This window comes from Acanthaster planci, linkage group LG19, assembly GCF_054643075.1.
Source record: "Acanthaster planci isolate LZ-2023a linkage group LG19, COTS_SCS, whole genome shotgun sequence".
NCBI lineage: Eukaryota > Metazoa > Echinodermata > Asteroidea > Valvatida > Acanthasteridae > Acanthaster > Acanthaster planci.
The window spans coordinates 6,434,765-6,459,131 of NC_141795.1; the positions used below are offsets into that span (position 1 = coordinate 6,434,765).

The window sequence follows — 24,367 nt, forward strand, 5'->3', positions numbered from 1 at the left end:
TCAGGCATAATTAAAAAGTGCAAACGCCGATTAAATGTAATCAACTGACTGAGAGAATCACGATTTTTTTATTTATGAACGCACAACAAGATTTGCCTGCCGGACTTCGTCAAAATGTGACGTAAGACGTCCCTATAGGACTCTGCTGGGGTTCGTCAGAGCGCTTTATTGCTCATTTCTACCACATCTCGTTGCCCCAAACCAACAAATTTATTAAGAGCAGAATGAGCAAGGAATGAGCAAATGAGGAACAAAAGACGGAATGAACAAGAGCAAGTGAGTAGTTATATCAAACTGTTTTACTAGCCCGTAACTATAGGGGGTGCATGGGGGTGCGTCCGCACCCCCGCGAGACTACAAGGTTTGCTTTTGAAGTGAGAACAGATTTTGAGCTTTAACATTTTGGGCACAAAAGCTGCGTTTCGGTGTTTTTCGCTTCGGCCAATCCCCTCTTCAGGAGTTTACTTTACCCCTCCCTCGAAAAGTCCTAGTTAAGGGCCTGATTTCACCAGGTTCTTGTCATCTCACGATCGTTCTTCCAAGATTCGACATGAATGTCACTGCAGTCAAACGTCTTGATTGCTTGTCACCGTTGTAAGAAAAGCTTCGGACGAAGAGACACATACTTCACGAAGTCATCCAGAAAATGTACATGCAGAAGGACAAACTAAATTGAAAGCTTTTGACGTTGATCTTGAAGCTAGTTAATCAAAATATTCTGATGTGAATAATTCTGAACACGCTTTGGAAACACGTCAATTGAAGAATCGCAAATACAAATCACAGGAACTGAGACTACATGCAAGATTAAAAGAATACAAAACGGAGATGACGAATTGTCAGAAAAGATGAGTCTGACTTTGATTTAGAAGACAAAGTTGCGTAGCTAGAGTGGTTGAAAGAGGCCACAGAGGCCAACGAAGAAAATGGAGTAAAAAAAAAAGTCAAAAGTACCTCCACTGGGATTTGTATGAAATCAAATCAAGGAAAACTGGAAGAACCTCTGGGCAGTCAAGACAAACCGTTTTTCAACATGTAAAATGATTTTCTTTGCTACAATACCTACATCTGTAGCACTGTATCGACTTTTGTCTGGCACAAATATCTGCGCTGCATCTAGGCTTTTTGTTCTACAAAAATAGCCTATAATAGTTGAATGGTTTCTTGTGCTCATTCAAGAATAGTAATTTCCAAATGAGTCAGCGACATGCAAGTTTTATCCGCAGTTATGTACATGCGTGAATAATTTCCTTGTTCAATATTTCCCACATGTGTTTTCTTCACGGTACGCAAGGTTGTGTGGTGACTTTCACAGTCATCTATTTCTGCCGAGTTGAGGAAAAACAACCGTCCGAGAAGGCAAAGCGCCAAATGGAAGGGATGCCTCCAGTCGACTCCTGGCCGTGGGTGGTGGGGTGGCTGGTAACCTGGAAGCACGTTTTCAGGATATCCTTGCATTCATTGGAGTCAGGGTCAGCTGGCTGTGGGATGAGGAAATAGCAAGTTTACCACAGAGAATATCCACTGAACAAATATTAGTCTATTAAATAGTCATTTAGTCATTTGAGAACATTAAATTTGTATGCATAACGTTTTAACACATTCGATTCTTATCAAACTTGCTACTTTATACTCATGCCTGCAAATTCGAAAGCCTTTCCCTTGCTGCAGCCTTAATTTTTGACAATTTGCCGATTTTCTGTTTTTGTAACGTCTTTAGAACTTTGTCCTTTTATACGGTTGGATATAATTTTGCTTGATTGAAAGTTAAATAAAACACTCAAAGCCGCCCAAAAATGTGTAAGAGGATTTACGCCCCTGGGAACAAGGCAAAAATCTGGGCGTTTGCTCCTGGTACATTGTGACAATGAGGGGACAATGTGTGTGTGGGCAGATGACACCTTGTAACGTATTTGTGATGTGCTCACAATTAGAAAAAAGTCTTGATTCCACCCTTCAAATTGGAGATAGTGGCGCTGTGGCAACGCATGTGGACAGTTTATTAGTGCATGGGGTTGCTGGCCAGTAAATCAGCCAAAACCTACTCGCGCTATGCAGTCAAATTCTCCACGAAATGTGGTCCGTGAAATTAAAATATTTTTAGCGAAGACAGGTTTAGGTGAGCAAAACGAATGCCAGCTTGTGTCTGGGTGAGATTTGGAAGAAATCGGTGGCCGAAAACGGTCTATTTTTCGAGAAGTGTAAGCATCGAAATTTCATAATGGCGGGGGCTTCTAATCACCACTGTTTCTTAGGAGTGACCTTCCGTGGAAAAAAATATCTTCAAAAGTCATAGGTTAATGAAAAACCATAAAATGGGCTTTAATTTGATGTGCGTCTCGAACGCCAGAGAAGCTCCTCCCCCCTCTTATTTGTTGAAGTTCAGCTATTTACAAAGATCCTTAAGCGTGAAGCAGCGCAATCTATGGGCAGTCGTAATACGCCCTCTCGCGGCGGTACGTGGGCTCGTAACCCAAACAAGAAAGTGAATGTGCCAAGCAGACATCCACCCAGGGCGTCCTCTGTTGAAATGAAAAATAACTGAACAAGCCCAAAAAAAACTACATGATTTACATCTCTCTTGCCTTCTCAGTTCACACAAACAAATACAAAAATCCACTGATCAGAACCAAACAACACCAAAAAAATTGGTTAAAAAGTACATATACAATTTCAGAAATAAAGGCGCTTTATTTTTGAGCATATAACACTGAAAGCATTTATTTAAAAACGAAACAGACAAGATTATCAAGCCTACAGCTTTGATGTTTGGTAATAAACTAGGCTACAAACCATTTCTTACATGGATAGAAAAGCTGAAGTACATGTGTAAGATGCAGGAAACTACAAAGCATACCTGACAATGAGATCTATCAAAAACTGACAAACTCTAATCAAGACCAAATTTAAAATTACTTAACTAAAAGATCTGACCTTAACAAACGATGATATATTCAGTGCAAAACAATGCATTTATAAATCATTCGATGAGTCACATTTTGAGCCAATGGACCTCAATTAATTCTGCAAATTGAAACATTGCCCTGCCTCTTTCACTCTGGTTTCTTTGTAAGGTTTCCATGGAAACAGGCGAGGCTTCTTTGGGGTACCAGTACAGTTGATGATTGTCTAGTTCTGCAAACGGAAATCGCCTGAGGCTCCTGGCGGCATAAAAACTTGAAAACGTTTGTGGAAAGGTATTCATCCAAAAATCTTCGGAAATTATCCAAAAATACAGAACAGTTCTGGGAAGTTATTTGAAAAACAAACACAGCAACATCATCGCTCACTCAATGTTCTGAACAGCTGAACAGAAATCACATCGAAGAGACTAGTTAGAAGCTGAAAACCTCCAAAGAAAGTCTGAGTAACACCGTTCATCATGCTCCGGTATTAATTACAGGGCCAGCTCCTTCAAAACACATACTAGAGTTACCTAATTTCCTTCAGTAAAGCCAACTTTGACTGATCCTAAATAGTAAGCATCACACATGGGTAGAAGTTGAACTTTATTGGTCAATATTTGAAAAGGGGAAGGAGTCTACCGATTACCAATATTATGCACATCGTGGAAAAATAATGGACTCATTTTTCAAATGAAGGTTGCAAAAGGGGCTTGTCCAATAAACATGCTGTATTATGATATATTTGCTCAACTAGTCTGATTACAACAAAATATAATCTGTGTACAGTGATAACCTCAACTAGCACACCGCCAGTGTAAATGAAACTATTACAAAACTTTCCAGAATTGAAAGCGCTTTCTAAAATTTATTGGATACCCTTTAAATATGTTTGCTTCTTTTAACTTGTATACCAGGCTTTTAACTCTACATAATGATGAGGTTTGCTGTCTATTCTCAGAAAAGACGCTTATAACAAGAGTGATAATTTTGGCATTTGAAGAGTGACTATTTAGCAATGTGAAACTCCTGCAACGGTATCCGTCCAGCTTGGAGAACGACTAGAGTTTGGTATTGGGCAGCTGCAGCAGTCCACTCAAGTTCTGCTCATCAGAGGAAGTGGGCGTGGCTTCAGCAAGGGCTTCGCCGACAGGGCTGGCAGCTGGCTCATCTGCATAGAAAGAGAAACTGTGATGAAATTTTGCATAATTGCTTGAGGAAGTGGATAAATATCGAGGAAGAGTTTAAACAACTACTGTTGTCCGTAACTTGCTATATGTTTGTAAGTTCATCCTCGGGCATTTTCTGCTGCTGTTTGAGGGCGTTGTTTTGTTTTTCAGTTTGTTTTTCTCTTCGTTCGGGGGTTGATCGGAGGGGCGTGCAACTTTAAAAAGATACATACCATCTACTATGGACTGCTTACTTACCTACCTACCCCTGCTATGGACTGCTTACTTACCTACCTACCCCTGCTATGGACTGCTTACTTACCTACCTACCCCTTTAGCGATAAAAAAATTGAAAACACTACCAGTGAAACCACTTGAGTGTTACTTCCAAATGCGCAATACTACCCTGCTAGCAATGCCCATGCAGCTGAACTTTGGACAAGCAAATGTTATTTTCACCAACTTTTATCCCATTATAAACCAGGCCTGTCTCTAATGCCTTTTCCTGATTGCCCAAATCCTGAATAAATCTTGTTTCCAGACATCGGCAAATGCGTAAGAACTGCATGTGTTCCGTCTTCTCGCATATCGCATGTATACACACTGCACCGGGAAAATATTATAAGAATTCACAACAATTTTTCCAAAGGCTTGGAAGCCATGAAAAAGTTACTGGTTTGGTGATTCATGCTACCTAGCTTGCTCTTGTCATTAGATGGTCTCCCTTGGAAGATGTCAGGGATGATGTGAACAGGAGAGGGCTTATCAACCATGGAGAACTTGTCCTCTGGTTTCTGCTTCCTGTAAAGTAATAATAATTTGCTTTGGGTAACGATGTAGGCAGGTATGTTCACGCATTGCCTTGCAATCAATTAAATAAGTTATAGAAGTTTGAACTGGGCAAAGTTTATTAATTAATTAATTTCCTTATTCACCCAGTGTAGGCCCCAAACAGCCGAAGCTGGTTTTCATTGGGGCTCTGCAACAAAACATAAAATTGAAAAAAAAGAAAAATTGTATGTACATTACGATAATAGCAACTAGAGCAGGAACAAAAGAACAAATCATGTAAAATGTAACCCCCCCAAAAAAAGAGGACTCAGGGTCAATTTATCTGTCAATAACTGAAAATTAAAAGGCCTAATCGTTGAATTAAGAAAGGCATGACTAAGGGCAATCAACTCCTAGAAATATAAATCTAAAAATAAGGGGGAAAATTAAGTTCAGAAAAAAAAATAACAAAAACCAAAAAATTATTAAAAAAATGAAATAAAAAATGAATAAATGAATTTTTTTTAATTAAACAAATAATACACTTCTTTGAAGTTCTTGAACCATGGTTGTTAGCTCAATTGTCTGAATTCCACTGGGATAAATTAAACAGGGTGAGGTGTCTCCAGGCTTGGAGGATATTTAAAAAATTATTGCCAGCCCAGCCTTTCTTTCAAATTGAAAATATTACACAGTTCCAGGGCTTGCTGTGTTCACTAAATTCAACTTACTTCAGTTTGAGTGTCATGAATGCGATAGCTGAAACAATGAGGATTAACCCGACGCCAGCAACACAAACGGCAATCACTTTCACGTTATTCATTCCAACTCCAGAGTTTTGGCCGACTTGTGGGTCTGAAAAAGAGAAATACAGAACAAACTTTGCATTTACATAAATACGTCGGCAACGTTCCCCATCTGAGCACCGGCTTCAGACTTGTGATTTAAATTCAGATTTGCATTTCTGTGAATGTCCATTCCCTGGCAAAGTTGGCAGCACATACCAAAGCATTCACTGATGTTAGTTGCCCCTGGGCCACTTGTCACTGTTCCTTCGGGGCAGTGCCAACAGATGTTCTCCCATTCATCTTTGTAGGTGTTGACGGGACAGGGTTTGTAGATGTAGTCATATTTGTGGCCGTCCCACGCCCAGATCATACCTTTGGCGCATTGGACTGAAACAAAATAAGCAACATAAAAAGCTGATTAAAAGGGAACTTTTTCACTTCTGATGGTCAGAGCGTGAAGAGTTTGTGGTTCACAAATTATCCCCTTGGTGTTTTCCTGTAAAATGGCACTACAGATGATAGGCACTGTAAACACCATTTCTGCTGAGTATTGATTCTAATGCATTATGGGTTTTGTGCACATCAAGATAAAAATTGGTATGGTGCATTTCATGCCATTTGTGCACATGGACATGTGATGTGTCCTTCATTGATCCTCATGAATATGTTACACAGCGCTATCCACGTTCCTGTACTAGATCTACAAAGATGTTGTTCCCCGTCTCTTCAATACACTTGCTGTGTTCATGCATTCAGAAGCGTAATAAGTAGCTTTATTTTACAGAAAACCCAAGCTGGAAAGCTGACCAAGAAAAGTACAGTGTTAAAGAGCTTAACCTTCTCCCCAGAGAAGCAAGCTGAGGATTCAAGTCTAGATAAGGTAACTGCAATTCACGCCGAGCTGAAGTGCACCCTCACTGGTGAAAGAAAGACAGATGGTACTAAGTTTTCCAATAGGGTTCTGGCACGTGTTTGGCGTGCAGACGAAGACAACACATTCTAGCCTAATTGTTGCGTGTACTCAGAATGTGCTGCATTAAACGCACATGAAGTTGTGCAGCTATGCGGTGCCTGAGTACCAAAGGATTGTCAATTTCATTTCAAAATATGCCCTCTTTTGTTCCTGCTCGGAGTGGATACGCAGTGCACTACAACCTCAGTACCAGAGTTTTTGGGTACAATATTCAGCTTGCTGAAGCTATTATGAAGACTTTGGTACTCACTGCAAAATCCTTTCTGTTCACTTTCCACGCTCCCCTCCGGGCACACATCCCAGTCATCAGTGCTCATGGTGTCCAGATCAGGCTGACAGACTTCTCCGTCATGCTCGATGCCGAAATCTCCCTGTTCCATGCGTTCAGACAGACTCATCAAGGTCGAATCAAGCTCCATATCTAGACGTGTTGTGCCATCTACAAAAGACACGTAGAAAAAAAATGAATGAAAAGTATAAGTAAGCATGTGACAAGCAAAACTCACCCCTCATAAATCTGCTGTATATATTTGGCCAGCAGTAATCCTTCACACAGGATCAATGAGGTTGATAAAATCAATCACATTTAGCAATAAATCAGCTTTGTCAAATCAATCAGCTTAATCAAATCAATTAGGTTTATCAAATTAGCCAGGTCTCATTAAAAACACAAAACAACCTAAACAATTTTACTGTAGGTGTAGGGCCAGCAGTAATCATTCATAAGAGATCAACAAAGTTTATGAAATCAGTCAAGTTAATCAAATCAAGCAGGTCTACTTCGACATATTGGTTCCTGCCCATTCCTTTAGACACCAGTCTCACTGTTTGACGTAACCCTCCCTACCAAATTTTATCTCTGCAAGGGTACGTTCTGCTCGGTGTTGAAGAATGCTTGTGAATGATCTTCTACAGCATGAACATAGAAAAGACTGCACACAATGGACACTTTTTCCAGATTACTTTGGTTTTATGGTAGCCAGTGCTACACCTGACTTGGATCAGCCAGCTGACTCTGGCAAGCTCGGTGGTTAAGTGGTTAAGACGTCTGCACTAGTAAGCAGGACGTTGTGGGTTCGAGTCCTGCCCGAGTAAGCTTGTCAGTGTGAGGTCTAAACCTGTAATTTAAAATTGTTGCTGTGATTAGAATGGACCCATCTCCAACACAAGGTTTGACACTTACTGTCCAGGATGTCACTGACAGTGTCATTGTCATGGTCAGGCAGGGTGACCCAGATGGTCAGTTTGATGGGGGCTGTGGACTTCTTCTTTCGTAACGTGGCCCTTGAGGTGCGATGACTGCGCACGTCACAGTTGGACACCTGGAACATCATGATCAAAACCAATGCTTGCTGACTAATTCCTAAAGCCAACTTAAAAAACTTGACGACATGGTGCCAAATCGGGGCTGTGACCACCCACTTAGTAAAAATGACAGACAGAGAATGTTGCAAAATCAACTTCTTTAGTTGGTGATGTCATAGGAGATGTTTATAAAATATACAGTGCACAGAAAAGGATATTCGCTACTGCTGACTTCTGAACCCACGCTTGAATGAGTACCAATTGAGGCTTTGCATGGTAGCCATCTTGCAGGGTAGTTCTTTTGTTCCACAGGGAAACCTCCTTTATGCATACCCTGTGGAACAAAAGAACTGGCCTGCAAGATGGCACCCATGCAAACCCTCTATAAGGAGGAATACTTCGTACAATAGAAAGTTGAGCGGGCAACAACACCGAATACTCACGGTGACATTAGCAGCACAGGTCTGAAGTGCCAGGCAGCCCGTGGACCCCTGCGTGGCATTGTGCAGTGAGGCGGAGGCATGAGCATAGATGTTAAGCTGGTCACTCAGCGAGTAGCACTGAAGATCAGGGTACGTCAGGGTGATGTTGGCTGACACAGCAACACGGGGAACCAACACTGCCAGACAGACAAAGAGACAAAAAATGATGTATTTTCAAATTCAAGCCAATTCAATAGTCATGCATGTTTCACAATTTGAAAATATTCTTTGCTATACACACTGATCTTAAGCAAATTTGTTTCTTAAAACCTAACAACTGTAACATGTGAAGGGCAGTTTGGTAGTTCAAGAAATCTGTCGCCCAGTTCTGGAACCCACAAATATACCAATCAATATGGTGTAGATTAACAATTTGGTTAAACAACTCAGGAACTCTATCATCTTGCTGGTTAATAGTTGTGATTGTATGTTTAAATGTTTGCAGAGGTTGTCACCAAGTTTTTCTAAATATTTTTTGTCTCTGAGATAAATAATGACACAAAAAAAACGTACAGTTACAGCTGGGTAGCCGAACCGAGCGACTGTTCTCAGGATTGTGGTCCCACACGTAGTCCGTACTTGGACCACACCGGTACTCGCTCTGTGGTGTTGTGGCGAAGGCATAGCCGTCGCGACATGAGATACGGCAAGATTTCTCACCGGCATCAGACTCGTTGCAAGCGATGAAGCCACGCAATGGACTGCGCAGAACAGGACAAGCTGATGACAAAATTTGATGCAAATAATTTCCATGGATCAGTGCACAAGAACAAGTTCAAACCAATTTAAGAGCAGAGAGAAGAAGTCGAAAACACAAGTCTTCCCTTGAGCAATTCTGGAATCACAATGTTTTTCATTCAAATTTAAAACAGATGATTTGTCTCCAATGAACCTAGGCAGAAGATGAAACTGACCCTTGTCTAACTACTTTTTAACCTATTTGCGCCGGTAATTCTTTTGACTGTGACTGCTGGGCTGTGGTATGCCCTGAATGGAAGGCTTTGTCCATCAGCAGGCCCCATTGAACCAGCAGCTGCATGGTGAATAGACTGTATGTGTGGTATGCACTAATCCGCACACAAAGCTGCAGCTGTCAACAGTTCCCGGTGCGAAGGGGTTAAAAAGTTCCAGATTTTTCTATAGTTAAAAGGCATGGTTTAGAGACAGCGGCATACGTGTCTACTTACTTTGTATGTATGGACCAAAGATTGTATAGCAAGATGGCGAACTTCACCGTGAATACACGTAAAACGTTGTAATCGCATGCATGCCATGCACATTAATAAACAGGCGCAAGCGCTGCGGCTGGCACGTGCACCTGGTAAACCTGTGCCCAAGCATTACCATAAACTGCGCAGGCATATTGCTTGCTCAAATGGCACCCATGGTAATTACATCTTTTGGGCAGAGTTATCTATCTTGTGCCTTTGGTGCTATACGATCTTTGGTACTGACACAGTTTTGACGACATGCTGATTTGCTTCTTCATGGCCATTGTCTGTCTTGTGTTTTCACTCTCTGATTACTCTGAGGAACTCAGAATACCTCGTTGACAGTCTCACATCTGTTTACAGGTTAAAGGTCTGCCAAGATGGCTTGAAATAAGCTGAATTCCTTTGTTAGTATTCTAGCTTTGTTGACTTTATGACCTACTTGGGCATCTTTCTGTGTTGCACTGCTCTGCTTGGTAGCCGGCCCCCTGACACGGGGCTCCTCCGTTTTGGGGCTCGGGGTTGTCACAAAACCGCAAACGAAGCTGACTACCCCTTCCGCAAGTCTTGGAGCACTGCGACCAAGCCTGCCATGTACTCCACTGACCGTCAACTGTTAAAAGGAACAACTTTCTTGTATTACCACTTCAAATCTCGTGAAGATGCAAAATACTATTTACCAGGTAATAGGGGACCGGTTGTCTCACGCAGATCTGGATCATGGTCAGTAATCCAATGTTGGTTCACTGTTAGTTCCCTCTTTGATAGAAACCAACCATCACAGGTTCTCATTTCTTCCGAGAGCAATTCATCATTTTAATAAACAGTTTGTATGACAACTTTTACCTTTGCTGGCCAATGATATGGTAAAGGTTGGCTAAGTACTGCAATTTGCTGTTTTTATGGACGTGTGTAATGTTTGGTATTGTTTGTTTACTGGTGGTGGTCTTTTTGATACTATGGGTGAGGTGTCTTTTTATTTCAATTTTGTTACTGTAACATACGTGCTTTTTATGTCATCTGAGTGTTTTAATCGTTCCTATACCCGATTGTGCTGAATATTTTATGTAACTGTCCTTTCAGGATTTTAATGTACATTTCAGTCTTTTATAAAAAATCTTAACATTGAGTAGGTATTTAATATTACTCTTTTAACAATTTTATTGATCCTACACCAGGAGAAAGATTTCATATCTGTTTTGGGATTGGTTGGTTGGGGGAAAAGGTTGTATAAAAGTACTTGCTAGTCCCAAGAAATTCATACGGTTACAATTTTTGGTTGAAGGGGTGAAATTCTATAACTTACCAGTCTCATCAATCTCGATATTGCACACCCTGCCAGTGTATCCCATAATGCATTGGCACCAGAACCCAAAGGGATCGCTGTGGCACGTTCCATCATTCTGGCAAGGGTTCAGAGAACAGAGGTCAAACACGTCCTGGCATCTGTCCCCTAGCCAGCCTTCGGGGCAATAGCAGAAGAAGGTGTGGAGCTGGTCGTCGCAGGTTCCGCCGTGCTCACAGGGAGCACTGGAGCACTCATCGTAGTCTTTGAGCAAGAAAAGAGAGGATATTGTGATGAAAGTAAAATGACACTGAGGCATTTCAGTAACACTGCTGCATGGAAAAATAGGGCTTGCCGATCTGAAATGCTTAGCAATGTGCAAAGCAAGGCACTGACAATGAAGACCTATAATTCATAAACAAAAACTAATCCTCAAACCTAGTTCCAGAATATTAATTGGTCTGGTACAAGCTCCACTCTCAGAGGAGGGTATGGCGTACCCAATAGATCTAGGGGTAGTTATCCGTGTTGGCCACATTAACACAAGGAGATCAGGCAGGTGTTAACATGAGGGGCAGACTGGCCTCCTACAGTGTTGATAGGATGCTGATAATTATACAGAAAACGTCATCCCACTGCAAAATGAAATCCTGGCTTAAGAGAAGATCAAATCTTTAAAAGAGAAATTCACCTCATGTCTAGCCTTCTGCCTCTTTCTGTATTTACAGGCTGTGGTTTTACTTACCGTCGCAGATTGATGGCGCCCTCAATGTGTGCGTGATGCTAGCCCCGGGCAGCGCCATCATTTGACCCCACGCGAAGGCATTGCCGGGTGGGAACGGAATGCAGTAGGAGGCGATGTCTGACACCTCGACTTCATTCAGGGCCTCCTTCCATATGTTGAGGCCTGTAAGCTGGAACTGGCAATCACGTGGACCGGTCTCGGAGTCCACTGAGCAAAAATAAGACGATGATAACTCCAACTAAGATTTCTTTAATCCCTTTAATCTCCATTGAAACAACTTCAATGCCAACATCTGGGAATCACACACACAAGAGTTTTGGTAAATATGTCACTGCATGTCAGCTTTATAGCATGAAACTTATAAGAGATTGCGAGCAACCAATGGATGACCCCTGAAAGAAATCTCACCTTCATGGCCAATCGTTAGTGCCAAACCACTCGGAATACTCGTTGTGACGCTTGCCACAGCTCCCTCAGCTGCCAGCGACTGGTCCATGAAAAACTTCCACTCCAAATTCGTCAGATATTTCAAGACTAGCATGAGGTTGTGCCATCGTCCATCGCAGAAGTCTTTCTGTGTGCCAACAGCAACACTGCGACTGGAGAACAAGAAATGAAAGACAAGGAGGCATGAGATCAACAGCAAGATGTTCTCTCATCCCAACGCAGACAGGCCTATAAACAATCGGTTTGATACTGCTCAACTGGTAAAATTGCATCGTAAAAATAACTTGATGACGATCGGAGCTGCATAACGCCATCATAATGCATTCAAGTGGGCTGCAAAGTACTCAACAGTAGGTGAAATTTCAAATTATATTGCGGTCGCTCTCAACTCACTGGAAATCAGCATTCCAATGAGCCAGCTCAATATTTCAAACAGGCAGGGCATACAGCTGTGATGATTAGGCTGACCTCATGTATATGTACTGCTGTTCCAGAACGACTTTTAACATGCTTCTGTGTGGGCAAGCGCCGTTGGAATAGTGAACTGGCTCATTTTGTTAACTGCACTTAGAGATGGACACTGTGTTCAGTGACTAATCAAAAGCAGCGGAGAAAAAAACAAAGATGACTTCCAGAGTTCGAACCTCCCTTTACCACTCACCCGTGAAGTTGGAGTAGAAGGTTGCACGGATTTCTGACTTCGACGATGGCCGCTGACCCGCTGGACAACTTCACCATGACGATGCCGCTAGTGCAAGCAGACGAGTTGAACCACAATGCCAAGGAGAGTTCAGAGAGGTCAGCAGAGGTCATGCCACTGATCTCTCTGACCTGGATGAGGTCAGAGGCCGTAGCATTGGAGAACACCACATCAAAGTCTGCTGACAATTCTACGGTGGGCAACAGATGAAAATAAACAAATGGGTACATTACCAGTTAATAACATTTTAGGGAGACTCACTTTGAAAAACTCATTGAAAAACGCCGTCCTTACTTGACAGAAAACTGAAATTCATTTCCCTTGTGGTTTCTGATCAAAATATTGCACAAAGATTAAAGCTTCACGTCCAGACTGCAAAAGACTTCTTGCATGTTTGCAAACAATTCAAAATTTCAGAACATTACCCGTTTCACAGTAGACCCCTGTGTATCCCGGTAGGCAAACACACTGGTAAGCATTGATGTCATCTATGCACGAAGCTTGATGTTGGCAAGGCTGGCTCTGACATTCATCGACGTCTACATCGCAAAGTTCACCACTGTGGGACAAGAAAAATACCAACACAATAACACTTCGGCACCTCAGCACACAATGAAATTATCAAAAAGGTCAAAGGTTAGTCTTCCATTCCATTCAAAAGGTACTTTTATCCCAATAGTAGCATTTTCCCAAACTTTTGAGACAATTCCTGTCACTAAAACTTTGCTCTCGAGGTATAAAATAAGTTGACTGCAAATGTTGGACGACAATATCCTTTATAAATATCCATTTATTATGGCATTTAGATCTGAAGTATGATTTTTTTAGTATATGTCTGAGTAGTGATTTCTCACGGCAAACATCACACAAAGATTCACCTGTATCCATCTGCACAGGCACAAGTGAAGCTGTCGCCTTGGGGTATGCATGTAGCATCGTTAGCACACATGCCGTCAGAGCACGAATTGGGCAGGATTCTCACTGGTACATTGCACAGGGGACCGGTGAAATCTTCAAAAGAAACCAGCAGTTCATTCAACAGTACTGAAAAACTGTAATGTACATCTTTCTTGAAAAAAATTGAAACTTCTATGTATGTAAATGACTACATTTACAAATACTTTTTACACTTGCTTGAATCAAATGACTTAACTCAGGAAATCAGCCCAAATTTTAAGCTGCAGTGAAAAGTGGAATCTTTGGGGCAACTACTTGGTGGCACACTCCACTAGGAATCGTTGCTTTAGGTCAGGTAAAGGTTTTAAGGAGGGAGGTCTTTTGGAGGGACGTATGTCTTATACAAGGAACCTGTTAAGTGATAACTGAAGTTTCGGGAAACGTTGGCCTACCGGATGGACAATCACATGTGAATTCCCCCACTCCATCCACGCAGCTACCTCCGTTGAGACAAGGGCTGGACTCACACTCGTTGATTTCCTCCTCGCAATGACGCCCTCTGTAGCCAGCGGGGCACTCACAATTGAAATCTGCCACCTGCAGTTTGGGGGCAGGGGTTCATTCACGAGAAGGCAGGTATGTCAGACTTTTTCTGGATATTTCCTTGCGCGACCATGACCACATTTGGTCTGACCATTAAAGAACACAACATACCAATTTGGTTAATTAACAGCTCTGGTAATACAAATCTAATGACAAATGGTGACAATATTCTGGAAATGAAATGAAACTAGCTCTTTCTGGAGAAATTGTGATGGTCAGGAATGGCACGTTTTAGTGTGTGATCAGCAGCAACGACTGTTGAGCCTCCAAGAGAGTCCCCTTCAAAGTCTATGCTCTTTACCTTATCAACACAAGTCCCACCGTGCTGACACTCAACGTTGAGTACTTGACACTCGTTGATCTCCTCTTCACAATTGACTCCGCTGTAGCCAGGCGAGCAGTGACAGACGTAGGCGTTGAGCTGATCCTCACACTCACTGCCGTGCTGGCAGGGTGATGAGTCACATTCATCAATGTCTTCATTGCAAAGCTCACCTTAAGAGAAATCCGATATCAATCACAGGTTTGAGAATAAAAGTCTACAAAATGCGGAAGAGGCTAAATGGACCCACAATGCCTCAATAAATTGAAGTTAGTAAAGTAGAATTTTAGAGAAAATTACCCATCACTTTCGAGACATATTTTACGCCAGAAAAACTTACCATAATGGGCATACAATTTCATTCCCCGACAACAAAACTCAATCTAGTTTCCCATGTCAATGAATAAGAATTATAGGTAGAACTTTGTGAGGTACCTGTCCATCCTGGTTCACAACGACACTGAAAGCCATTGACTAAGTCAATGCACGTGCCGTTATGACATGAGACATTCGCACAATCGTCAATGTTTATCTGGCAGAGGTTCCCAGTGTATCCTGGTGCACACTGGCACAGGAAGCCGCCAACAAGGTCTAAGCACGTCCCTCCACTCAAGCAAGGAGCACTAGTGCATTCATTCACTTCTACCTCGCAGTTGGCACCGGTGTAACCCTCGCTACAGACGCAGGTGTAGCTGTTGACGCCATCAATGCACTCCGAGCTGTGCTCGCACGGGTAGGACGAACAGTCGTCCACATTGATGTCACAATCATGACCAACAAATCCTGATGGGCATGAACATCTGTAACTGGGCGGGTCATTCTGACACACTCCTCCATGCCGACAGGGACCGCTTTGGCAATAGTCGACCAGCTCCTCACAGCGGGTACCAGTGAAGCCCACTAGACAGTTGCAGGTATAGTCATTGATCCCATCCACACAAGTACCACCATTCTGGCAAGCACTACACAAGTAAACTCAAAGTTTAAAGTGGGCTTTAATTGACTTTACTTTAAACAATGCTTAAGTCAGGAAAAGTTGGAGTGTTCTTGTGGAATTGTGAATACCCCACAGGAACAAGCATGAAACACAGACTGAATGACCAACTTTCATCAGAATGTACATAAGTTATGTCTTTAAGTGTGGTGAAAAAATCATTTGATCTTGGTTGCATAATGGAAGTGACAACAAAATGTCAACACGAACGTGTTAAATTTATTAGCACTAGTCGTAAATTCTCAGATGTAAACAGACGCATGAGTTTCAGCGCTAATCCTTTTCAAACACTACTTTTGTAGTGAAAGTTCTCTCAGCTGTCAAGCACACTGTCAGCACACTTTCAGCCAACCACTCAGTCAATATTACCTGAAGGAGCAGTCATTGATGTTGACCTCGCAAGCTTGTCCCATAAATCCAGCCAGACAGAAACACATGAACCTGTTGTCAAGGTCTACACAGAAGCCGCTATTTTGACAGGGAGCGGAGGCGCACTCATTAATGTTGGTCTCACAGTCATGACCTGATCAAGCAGAGAAATTGGACTAAAATTAGTGAAAATTTAAAAGTTGGCAACCACTGACTTCCTCTGGTGACGCAACTGGTTGCGACTAAAGAAAACGTTTGACCTGTGGCACATTATGCAAGTTTTTCACTGAACTGCACAAGGCTTTCAGAAAATTTGCTGATAGCAAATCATAGCACAGCCATACCTGCGAACCCTGCAGCACATGAGCACAGGTACCCGACACCCGTATTACTGCATGTGGCCCCATGCTGGCATGCAGACGGTGAGCAGTAGTCAATACGATTCTCACAATGGGTACCAGTGAAACCCAGTCGGCATATGCAAGCATAGCTGTTGATGTCATCTTCACAAGTGTTACCAACTCCACAGGGATTGGACGAACACTCGTCAATGTCCACTGAGCATGTGGCTCCTAAGGATACAAAAAGGGAAAATATTGGATCTGAGAAAACTCAGCTGAGGTGAAAAAAATTCAAAAGACACCGTGTTCCTCAAATGCCTACGAAGAATCAATCCTTTGGGGGATGGCTGGAAATTTTGGAATGTCATTGTAAACAGTTTCAAACAACATAAATCAATAATCAATAAACAATGCAAATCAATAATCAATGAACAATGCAAATCAACAATACAAATCAATAATTATTGGGGAGTTTCTAATATTTGTTTTGGCCATGCTCAAAACTTATGAGCAACTAGCCAAAGTTGATAACCTAGAAATTTACTCTCAGAGGTAGAAACATGCTTGCCACTGGAAACAAAGTTTGGCCATTCAGAGGGGCTTGCTGTTGTCGTGACATGTTTAACTGAACTCACCAGCAAAACCAGGCAGGCATTCACACTGATAAGCATTGGATCTATCGACGCAGGTGCCTCCATTGGAGCAAGGATTTGACGTGCATTCATTGATGTCAATCTGGCAATTGTGCCCACCGAAACCTGGCGTGCAATGACATGTGTAGGTGTCATCAGAGCCCGACTCGAAGATGCCATTATTCTGACATGGCGTCTCATCGCAGAGCTCACCCAACCGGTGCGGGGGACACAAACAGCTGAATGTCAACCCCACAGTTATGCATGTGGAACCATGGCGACAAGGCGATTCTGCACACCAGTTCACACTGCTCTCACAGTGTGCATCTTCATAACCGAATGCACAGATGCAGGTGTAGCCGTTGGGCCTGTCTTGGCAGGTAGCTCCGTTAAGACACGGACTGCTAGAACACTCATTGATGTCCAAGGTGCAGTTGGTACCGCTGTATCCTGGTGCACAGTCACACCGGTACCCACCATCATGAAGTTGGCAGGTGCTTCCATTTCCACAGGGACTAGGAGAACAACTGTCCACAAAAATCAGGAACATTGCATGTGCATGGTTAATTAATGAATGTGTGAGCGTTGGTTGAATTTAGCATTTTCAATCATATTAATGCCATTTGCCAGTTTATTGTTATCACCTGTTAATCTCCAATTCGCATTGGGCACCGTGGTAGTTGGACGTACACTGGCAGCGATATCCGTTAACTTGGTCACTGCACACACCTTCATGCTCACACGGTGAGGATGCACACTCGTTGATGTTTATCTCGCAAAATTCGCCTGAGGAAAGAATATCAACACTTTTGCAAACAAGACGAAGCGAGGCTACCTCGGCTGAGTTCAGGAGTGTTACTCGCGATACACCTGGATGCAGGAACATGTTGTGGGTGCAATCAACATTAAATTACTTTTTTACGCCATCACTACATAACCCCAAGATACAATAGTATACTCCATGGGTCACACTCCTACAGTTTATCCACTTGGGACTTTACACTCGTGTTAAAACCAATAAAATGCTCAAACATAGCCTTTTGTGAAGAGATCAAGGCAAACTTCTGACACCTGTCTTACCTTGGAATCCCGGTCCACACTGGCAGGAATATCCCATCAGCTCATCCACGCAGGTCGCACCGTTGACGCATCTGTGATCCACGCAGTCGTCGACATCCTCTTCGCAGTGGACTCCTTGATAGCCTGGTGGACAGTCACACCGGTAACCAGCGATCAGATCCATACAGGTAGCCTGGTGCTCGCACGGTGAACGTGAGCAATCATCCACATCTACAATTAACAAGAAAAAACGAAAGCAAAAATGTTGACCTCGCATACTGCAGATAACCATTTCAGACTCTATTGTTCACGTAAGAGGGGACTGAAAAAACACAATAACTTGTAGGTGCAGGTGTGAGAACCAGTAATTGCACCTGACCCAACACAATTAAATCAAAATTTTACACAATCCGCAAAAAAATCAACACAGAATCTTGAAAAAAACCAACTTGTTTTAGATATAATCTGCCCCGAGCAGAAGCACCCCCTCATCGGTTGAGGCCTGTTCATTTTGTTAGTAGTGATGCAACCATGACACGTGCATTCCTAGTCATTCATGAAGCAGCAAGTTTAGTTCCGACCAAAGGAGCCTCCGTTGCTAAGAAAATACTGCCCTCTCTTGTTCTAGCTCGAGGCCCATAAAGAAATATGAGCAAGGATGTGCGGAATAACCTTGGATTTTCAGAAGACTATAAACAAATAGCTCTTGAGATCACTTCCAAATGTTACTAAAACATCTTTTGTCTTTACTAAAGTAACCATAAGATAAAAAAGCAAAGAAGAAATATTTTAATACTCAGAGAATAAAGAAAACAGGTTTTTTCCAATGGCCTGGGTGGTGACCTGAGTGATCTCCCCCCATAGTGCTTACCACTACACTGTTCTACGCTGGTGGATCCATTGCCCGCTGTACTGGTCCTTCCAGGACACAATAGACAGTGTCTCTTCTGGCTGTTGGGCTGGTAGTAACGACGTGCACATGGAAGGCAGGGAGCCAGTCCAGTCTCTGAATAACTTCCTGGTGGACAGATATCTGGGGATGGCAAACAAATTATCCATTTGACCTTTTAGAAGAAGTAATTTGCGTGGCTGAATTTACAAGCCAGAACTCAGGGTACCTGAATATCACATAGATCAATCAAGCTTAACACAGGAAACCAGTCAGTGGTTTCTTTTATCCAACCATTCCTAGTCACTGAGTACCAGGAAAATGATCTACACTCATGGTACATTTACAATGAGGGCCTAACCTCGTACCGTGCACGCAAATGAGGACAGACAATATCCTCAGAGCCAATAACATCAAACTGGAAGTTTCAAATACTGTGATTCCATGTCATGTTTTTCTCCCACTCATGGAGTACAGTGAAAAACTGTGCAAGTTTGGCTATTCAAGTGCCAGGTCAGAGGTCAAAAGGCAATAAGCTTGCTCTAGTCAGATTAAGGCCCTGTCTGAATCACTTGGCTGCGGCTTGAAACTACACGAGTCTGTGGTAGTCGCCGCAGCCAGTTCCCACAGAGTTGTGTGTAATTTCCAGCCGTAGCCAAGTGCTTCAGATTCGGACTAAACAATGCAATTCACAAAGCTCAAAGTGCACTTCTCAATTCCCTTGAGATACACATAACAAACAAAACTTTTGCCAAATTGCCAACGTGCAAAGTCAAATTCTGATGAAGTGAACCTACAAACATACCCAGGCACTGATCAACGGTCTCTGCTCCAAAGCTAAGAGTCGTTTTCCCACTAGGGCACGGTTGGCATGACGTCCGGCCAGGCAGCGATTGATACTGGCTAATCAGGCATTTGAAGCAGGGGATGAGGCCATTGGAGGAAAAGCTTCCGGCTGGGCATTCCTCTGAAGGAAACCCAAGGCATGATGGTCTATATTAGTGTAACAGAAACATACAAGCCACAAGACCCACCAACATCAATGAATTCTTCATCCCAATTTTACATACACTGAGGCAACTCCAAGTAACAAAATTCTGTCAATATCCAACTCCATAAAAAAATTTAAAAGGAAGCTGAAACTTCAGAAGCAAGATCTCAAAACGTCAAATGCTTTACCCATGTAAAGAGTGACCAACGTTTGTATTGTTCAGCACTTGCCTACACAAGATGAGCTGTTTTTCGCCCCTTCATCGGCTGTTGTTGTTCCAGGTGGGCATTCAACGCATGACTCTGCAGCCTGCTGGTCCTGATAACTCCCTCTGGGGCAGTAATCACACTCCTCTGATTCCTGATTGTACCACGTCCCACAACTACAAGCAGCTGAAGAGAGCAAGAAAGTAAATTTAGGGCAAGACAGCAGTTCAATTTACCCCCCAAACCAGATATTTATCTCCATGAAGGCTGTTGATCTGAAATAAAGTAGTTTGATGATCTGGGAAGACGAATTCAAATTCAAAGTAGTGAATGGACTTACTGCAGTAGAAGGTATCATTGCTGAGGACGTAGCCTGGTTGGCAGATCAGTTTAGAGTCGCCATATGACATCATGTCTGTGTCAACTTCCAAGGTAATGTCAGGAATACTTGAAATTGACAAGCTGCCATTCCCTATGGCTGTCATGAGATCATCGGCTTGTTCCTTCACTTTGGTTTCCGTGACAACCACCGCATCCTGGCTGTCCATCCCAGTTTCATAGGGGACCTCATAGTTCAGGTCGAAGCTGATGAAGACACCAAAGTCGATGTCCGTGTCCCGTTTCTCCCGGAGGGTCCGCGTGGCATCCAGTCGTGCAAACAGTTTATCCCATGTTGCATCCTCAGTGGCACGAAGCTCCTCAGTCACACGTGTCCCACGGCGACGTCGCTGAATACCAGGTCCATGTCCAAGTCGCCGGCCGCCTGCCCCACAATGCACCTGCACATTCTCAATGTTGCATTTGTTGGTCAGCGAGCAGGCATCCATATAAGCGGAGCTCTCTATCATGATGATGAAAGCAGCTGCTATTTGGTTCCGAGTGGATTGATCGCTGCAATCTCCGGAGAAGTACATAAGACTCATGGGAAGGTTTACATCACCCCTTCGTCCTGTGAAATTAGTTCAAGCACACACACAAGATTCATGACCATAATTTGCAGAAAACTACTTCAAAGGGCTACTATGAGTGGGGTAACTTCACGGATAAAGGCTTTCTGGCTAATTTTGGAAGATTTTGAAGTGAAAGACAAAGTCAAGGTCCATATCTACTGCTATGTTAGTGACAAATGTTTCACCATCACTGGCTCAAATAGGTTTTATATATAGCTCCGTACAGTACTCACTGGAGCAATCCGGTACCCAGTCATACGGAAGCCAGTCTCCGGACCTCAGTCCGCAAGTGTACTGTTCTGGTACAACACTGCCCCGACCCCGAGACCTTGAGAACTGGTAATCCTCATGGCAGAAGGCAGAGCAGATCAGACCAGAGGGCACGCAGGACAGAGCACCGTTCCTAGGGCTCGGCAGTGGGGGGCAGCTGTTGGCTATCAAATGTTGGGAACAGGGAAACAAAGTATTAACCACATGCAGGTCATCGAAAACAGCACCCATTGGGTGCAGTGCTACTCAGTATCAGGTAGAGTTGTACATCACACCCACCACTCAAACACACAAAGCTCTCAACTACTCAATATCACTCACACTCAGTACATTATTAAAACTATTACTCACGTGTAATGTTGATAGCAAACTGGCAAGCCGCTTTTTGTCCATTATCTGTGTTGATGGCCGTGTACACCACCGTGGTTGTATCCCAACCAAGCTTTGCCGTGTTGCCGATGGCAACGTTGTTAGTAACCTCGAGGTCATGACCCAATGGGTCACGGAAGATGGGCTCATCCCAGGTGACATCAATAAGTGCCTCGTGGGCTATTATTTCATAGTCGCCAGGGCAGAATACAACCTCAGGCTCAAGGTCATCTGGGTTGGGAAAATGAAGAAAGCACATGACAAGCCTAACACTGTGGAAATACACAAGAGCAAGGGGTGAACCTTAGATATTCAGAATAAAATTAAAAAGTTCTCTTGACTATGTTCTGTTTAGAAAGTCACACGCTTTCAACATACATGTACATGGAACACTGATGCTTACTTGGCTGAGTGCCAAGTTAAAGGTTCTAATTCAGCTTCAACAAGTTCCCTTGCACAACTCATGTCCTATCTTTCCTCTTTCCATATTCCATCTTTAATTCCATCTTTAAATATTATTTTTGCCCCCTGCTTTTTATTAAGGAACTCACCGTAGACGTAAACTCTGAATGCGCAAGAGACCATGTTGCTGCCCTCGTCCGTGAAGGCATAACACACCTCAGTGGACTCAGTAAACAGGTAAGGCGAGGTGATGTTGGCTGGCGATGTCTCAAGCGTCAGGGTGCCAGACGGGTTGTTGTCGCGGGCTGTTGGGATGTCAAAGGTCACTAAGACTCCATTGGCACCGTCTCTGGTGGCATAGATTGGTCCTGGGCAGAAGGTCAATACTGGAGGAATGCGATCTGTCAAAGAAAGACAAACATGAAAAATATGAATCTGTTGAGTACATTTTTCTCCCCAACAGGTCCATCAAGTTGAACTCAAGAAGTGTAATCACTCAAGCAGAAAATCTGAAAAGCTCTTCTGATATGCAAATGAATACAAGTCAATGAAACATCCATGAAAATCAGGCAAATATCAATGAAATATTAATTAATTAATACGAACTTTTAATCATTAATTAACTATTAATTATTTGCTTATAAGCAAATACAAAAAAATCCATTCATTATTCATGAAATATCAAGCAAACTCATGAGTATAATGGCTCATAGCCCTACATTCATCGATCAACTTCACTGCCAAGAATCTGAAAGACCGTCTAACCTTCACAATCTGTTGGCAGGTTTTCAGTATCCACGTCCCAGATTCCTTGTCCTCCACAGGATACTTGTGACACGCCTCCAACAAGACTGAGTCCATAGGGACAGAAGAAGAAACACAGGGTACCAGCTAGTGGACTACCAGCCATACAAATGGGCGGAGTGATCTGCACGGATTCGGGTAATGACAGGGCGTCGCACGTGATCACTGTGAATAGAAGAGGATTCCGCTCAAGTCAGTTTTGAATATGCTGTCGGACAACCTTCTAATCTTGCAAAAGCAGAGCAAATTCAACACAGTGAACATCTGAAATTTCGTTACAAGGTTCCATGTCAATTACAAATTTCTTCACTCTAAGATTTGATTGAAATTTGAATAAGGGAATAAATATGGGCTTAGCTGGTTTTCGCCGCCAGAGCATTAAGCACATAATTACTCCCATTCATAAATACCCTTTCTGGTTAGAGAGTCAAAAAAGTCAATATATGACAGATTTCCAATGATTTGGTTGTAGAATTGTACTTTCATTTCCCAAACAACCCTGTCAATTTTATTTTATAGTTGTCCAAAAGAATCTCCTTATATGGACTCAGCATGCGCGTAGCAAGCTGCATGGGATAGCTTATCATTTTTCCAAGCGTATTCAGTTTGTGCTCTTGAAGTCTGATGTGTGAAAATAACAACCTATTGTTTGATATCCTAGCCATGCTCGTTAGGTCAATGACCAATTTGTCAATTGCTTGTGGATTTTGCCTGATTTCCAATGCACAAAATATTCCCTGGATACCAAGTCAAATACATGAAAAACACTAATTAATGCATGTCATAACACTATCTGCTCTGAGTCAAAGTACACCCGCACCGGTGAAAGAAAGACAAATTTGTACAAGGTTTTCCATCCGGGGTTCTTGCACACATTTGGCATGCACGCGAAGACTATACATTCCAGAATACCTTCATTGTGCATACTAAGCATGTTCCACGTCAAACGCACACCTACGCAGTGAATTCGTACCAAAGGACTGTTAATTTCATTTTAAAACACGCCCTCTTTTGTCCCACTCAGAACGGATAGACTTGGCAGGTATTCGCCGACTTACATTCACAATGCGGTGTCTCCTCTCTCTGCCAGTACATAGAATCACCATTAAATTCACATGAAGCCTCACTGGAACCCACCAATCGGTAGCCGGCGATGCATCTCAGGTGACAGACACAGCCGTAGATGCGACAACAGTCAGCCACATACTCCCCATAGGCTGGGATGGGTAGGGTGGGGCAAATCCGCTCTGTTTAGAAGAAAACCCCTAGAAATTAGGCTTTGAAATGGAAGTAAACACAGATCCCTCACAAGTTGAACGTAAGAAAACCAACAGTACTGTAGCAGGTTGGTTTGATCAAAGACAAAGGAATTAATTGACTATCATGAACAACTTTGAGTGTGTGATGTAACTCGGTTTCCAACCAAACAAAAATAAATAAACAAACAAACAAAATCAACATGCAGCAAACATTAGTTAATACAAGTTAGC

General features: G+C 42.7%; 1 protein-coding gene across 2 annotated transcripts in view; it reads right to left on the reverse strand.

Moving 5' to 3' along the window:
• Nucleotides 1-2,666: 2,666 nt before the first annotated feature.
• The window catches only part of LOC110987332 (uncharacterized), a 45,431-nt gene continuing 23,730 nt past the window's right edge, over nt 2,667-24,367 (reverse strand). For both annotated transcript variants that reach the window (XM_087129859.1, XM_022249989.2), the window contains 32 exons: nt 23,936-24,124; nt 22,839-23,042; nt 22,223-22,474; nt 21,654-21,902; nt 21,266-21,466; nt 20,423-21,031; nt 20,107-20,268; nt 19,691-19,852; nt 18,868-19,029; nt 18,018-18,227; nt 17,582-17,723; nt 16,941-17,464; nt 16,309-16,536; nt 15,965-16,118; nt 15,037-15,563; nt 14,581-14,774; nt 14,129-14,273; nt 13,658-13,790; nt 13,205-13,338; nt 12,741-12,969; nt 12,041-12,231; nt 11,633-11,839; nt 10,909-11,151; nt 10,045-10,215; nt 8,905-9,111; nt 8,353-8,528; nt 7,788-7,926; nt 6,855-7,043; nt 5,848-6,018; nt 5,575-5,698; nt 4,767-4,873; nt 2,667-4,074 (listed from right to left, as the gene is read on the reverse strand). In XM_087129859.1, the coding sequence (XP_086985985.1) occupies nt 3,965-4,074; nt 4,767-4,873; nt 5,575-5,698; nt 5,848-6,018; nt 6,855-7,043; nt 7,788-7,926; nt 8,353-8,528; nt 8,905-9,111; nt 10,045-10,215; nt 10,909-11,151; nt 11,633-11,839; nt 12,041-12,231; nt 12,741-12,969; nt 13,205-13,338; nt 13,658-13,790; nt 14,129-14,273; nt 14,581-14,774; nt 15,037-15,563; nt 15,965-16,118; nt 16,309-16,536; nt 16,941-17,464; nt 17,582-17,723; nt 18,018-18,227; nt 18,868-19,029; nt 19,691-19,852; nt 20,107-20,268; nt 20,423-21,031; nt 21,266-21,466; nt 21,654-21,902; nt 22,223-22,474; nt 22,839-23,042; nt 23,936-24,124 (6,845 nt within the window). In that variant the 3' untranslated portion in view covers nt 2,667-3,964. The remainder of the gene's footprint in view (nt 4,075-4,766; nt 4,874-5,574; nt 5,699-5,847; nt 6,019-6,854; nt 7,044-7,787; nt 7,927-8,352; nt 8,529-8,904; nt 9,112-10,044; nt 10,216-10,908; nt 11,152-11,632; nt 11,840-12,040; nt 12,232-12,740; nt 12,970-13,204; nt 13,339-13,657; nt 13,791-14,128; nt 14,274-14,580; nt 14,775-15,036; nt 15,564-15,964; nt 16,119-16,308; nt 16,537-16,940; nt 17,465-17,581; nt 17,724-18,017; nt 18,228-18,867; nt 19,030-19,690; nt 19,853-20,106; nt 20,269-20,422; nt 21,032-21,265; nt 21,467-21,653; nt 21,903-22,222; nt 22,475-22,838; nt 23,043-23,935; nt 24,125-24,367) is intronic.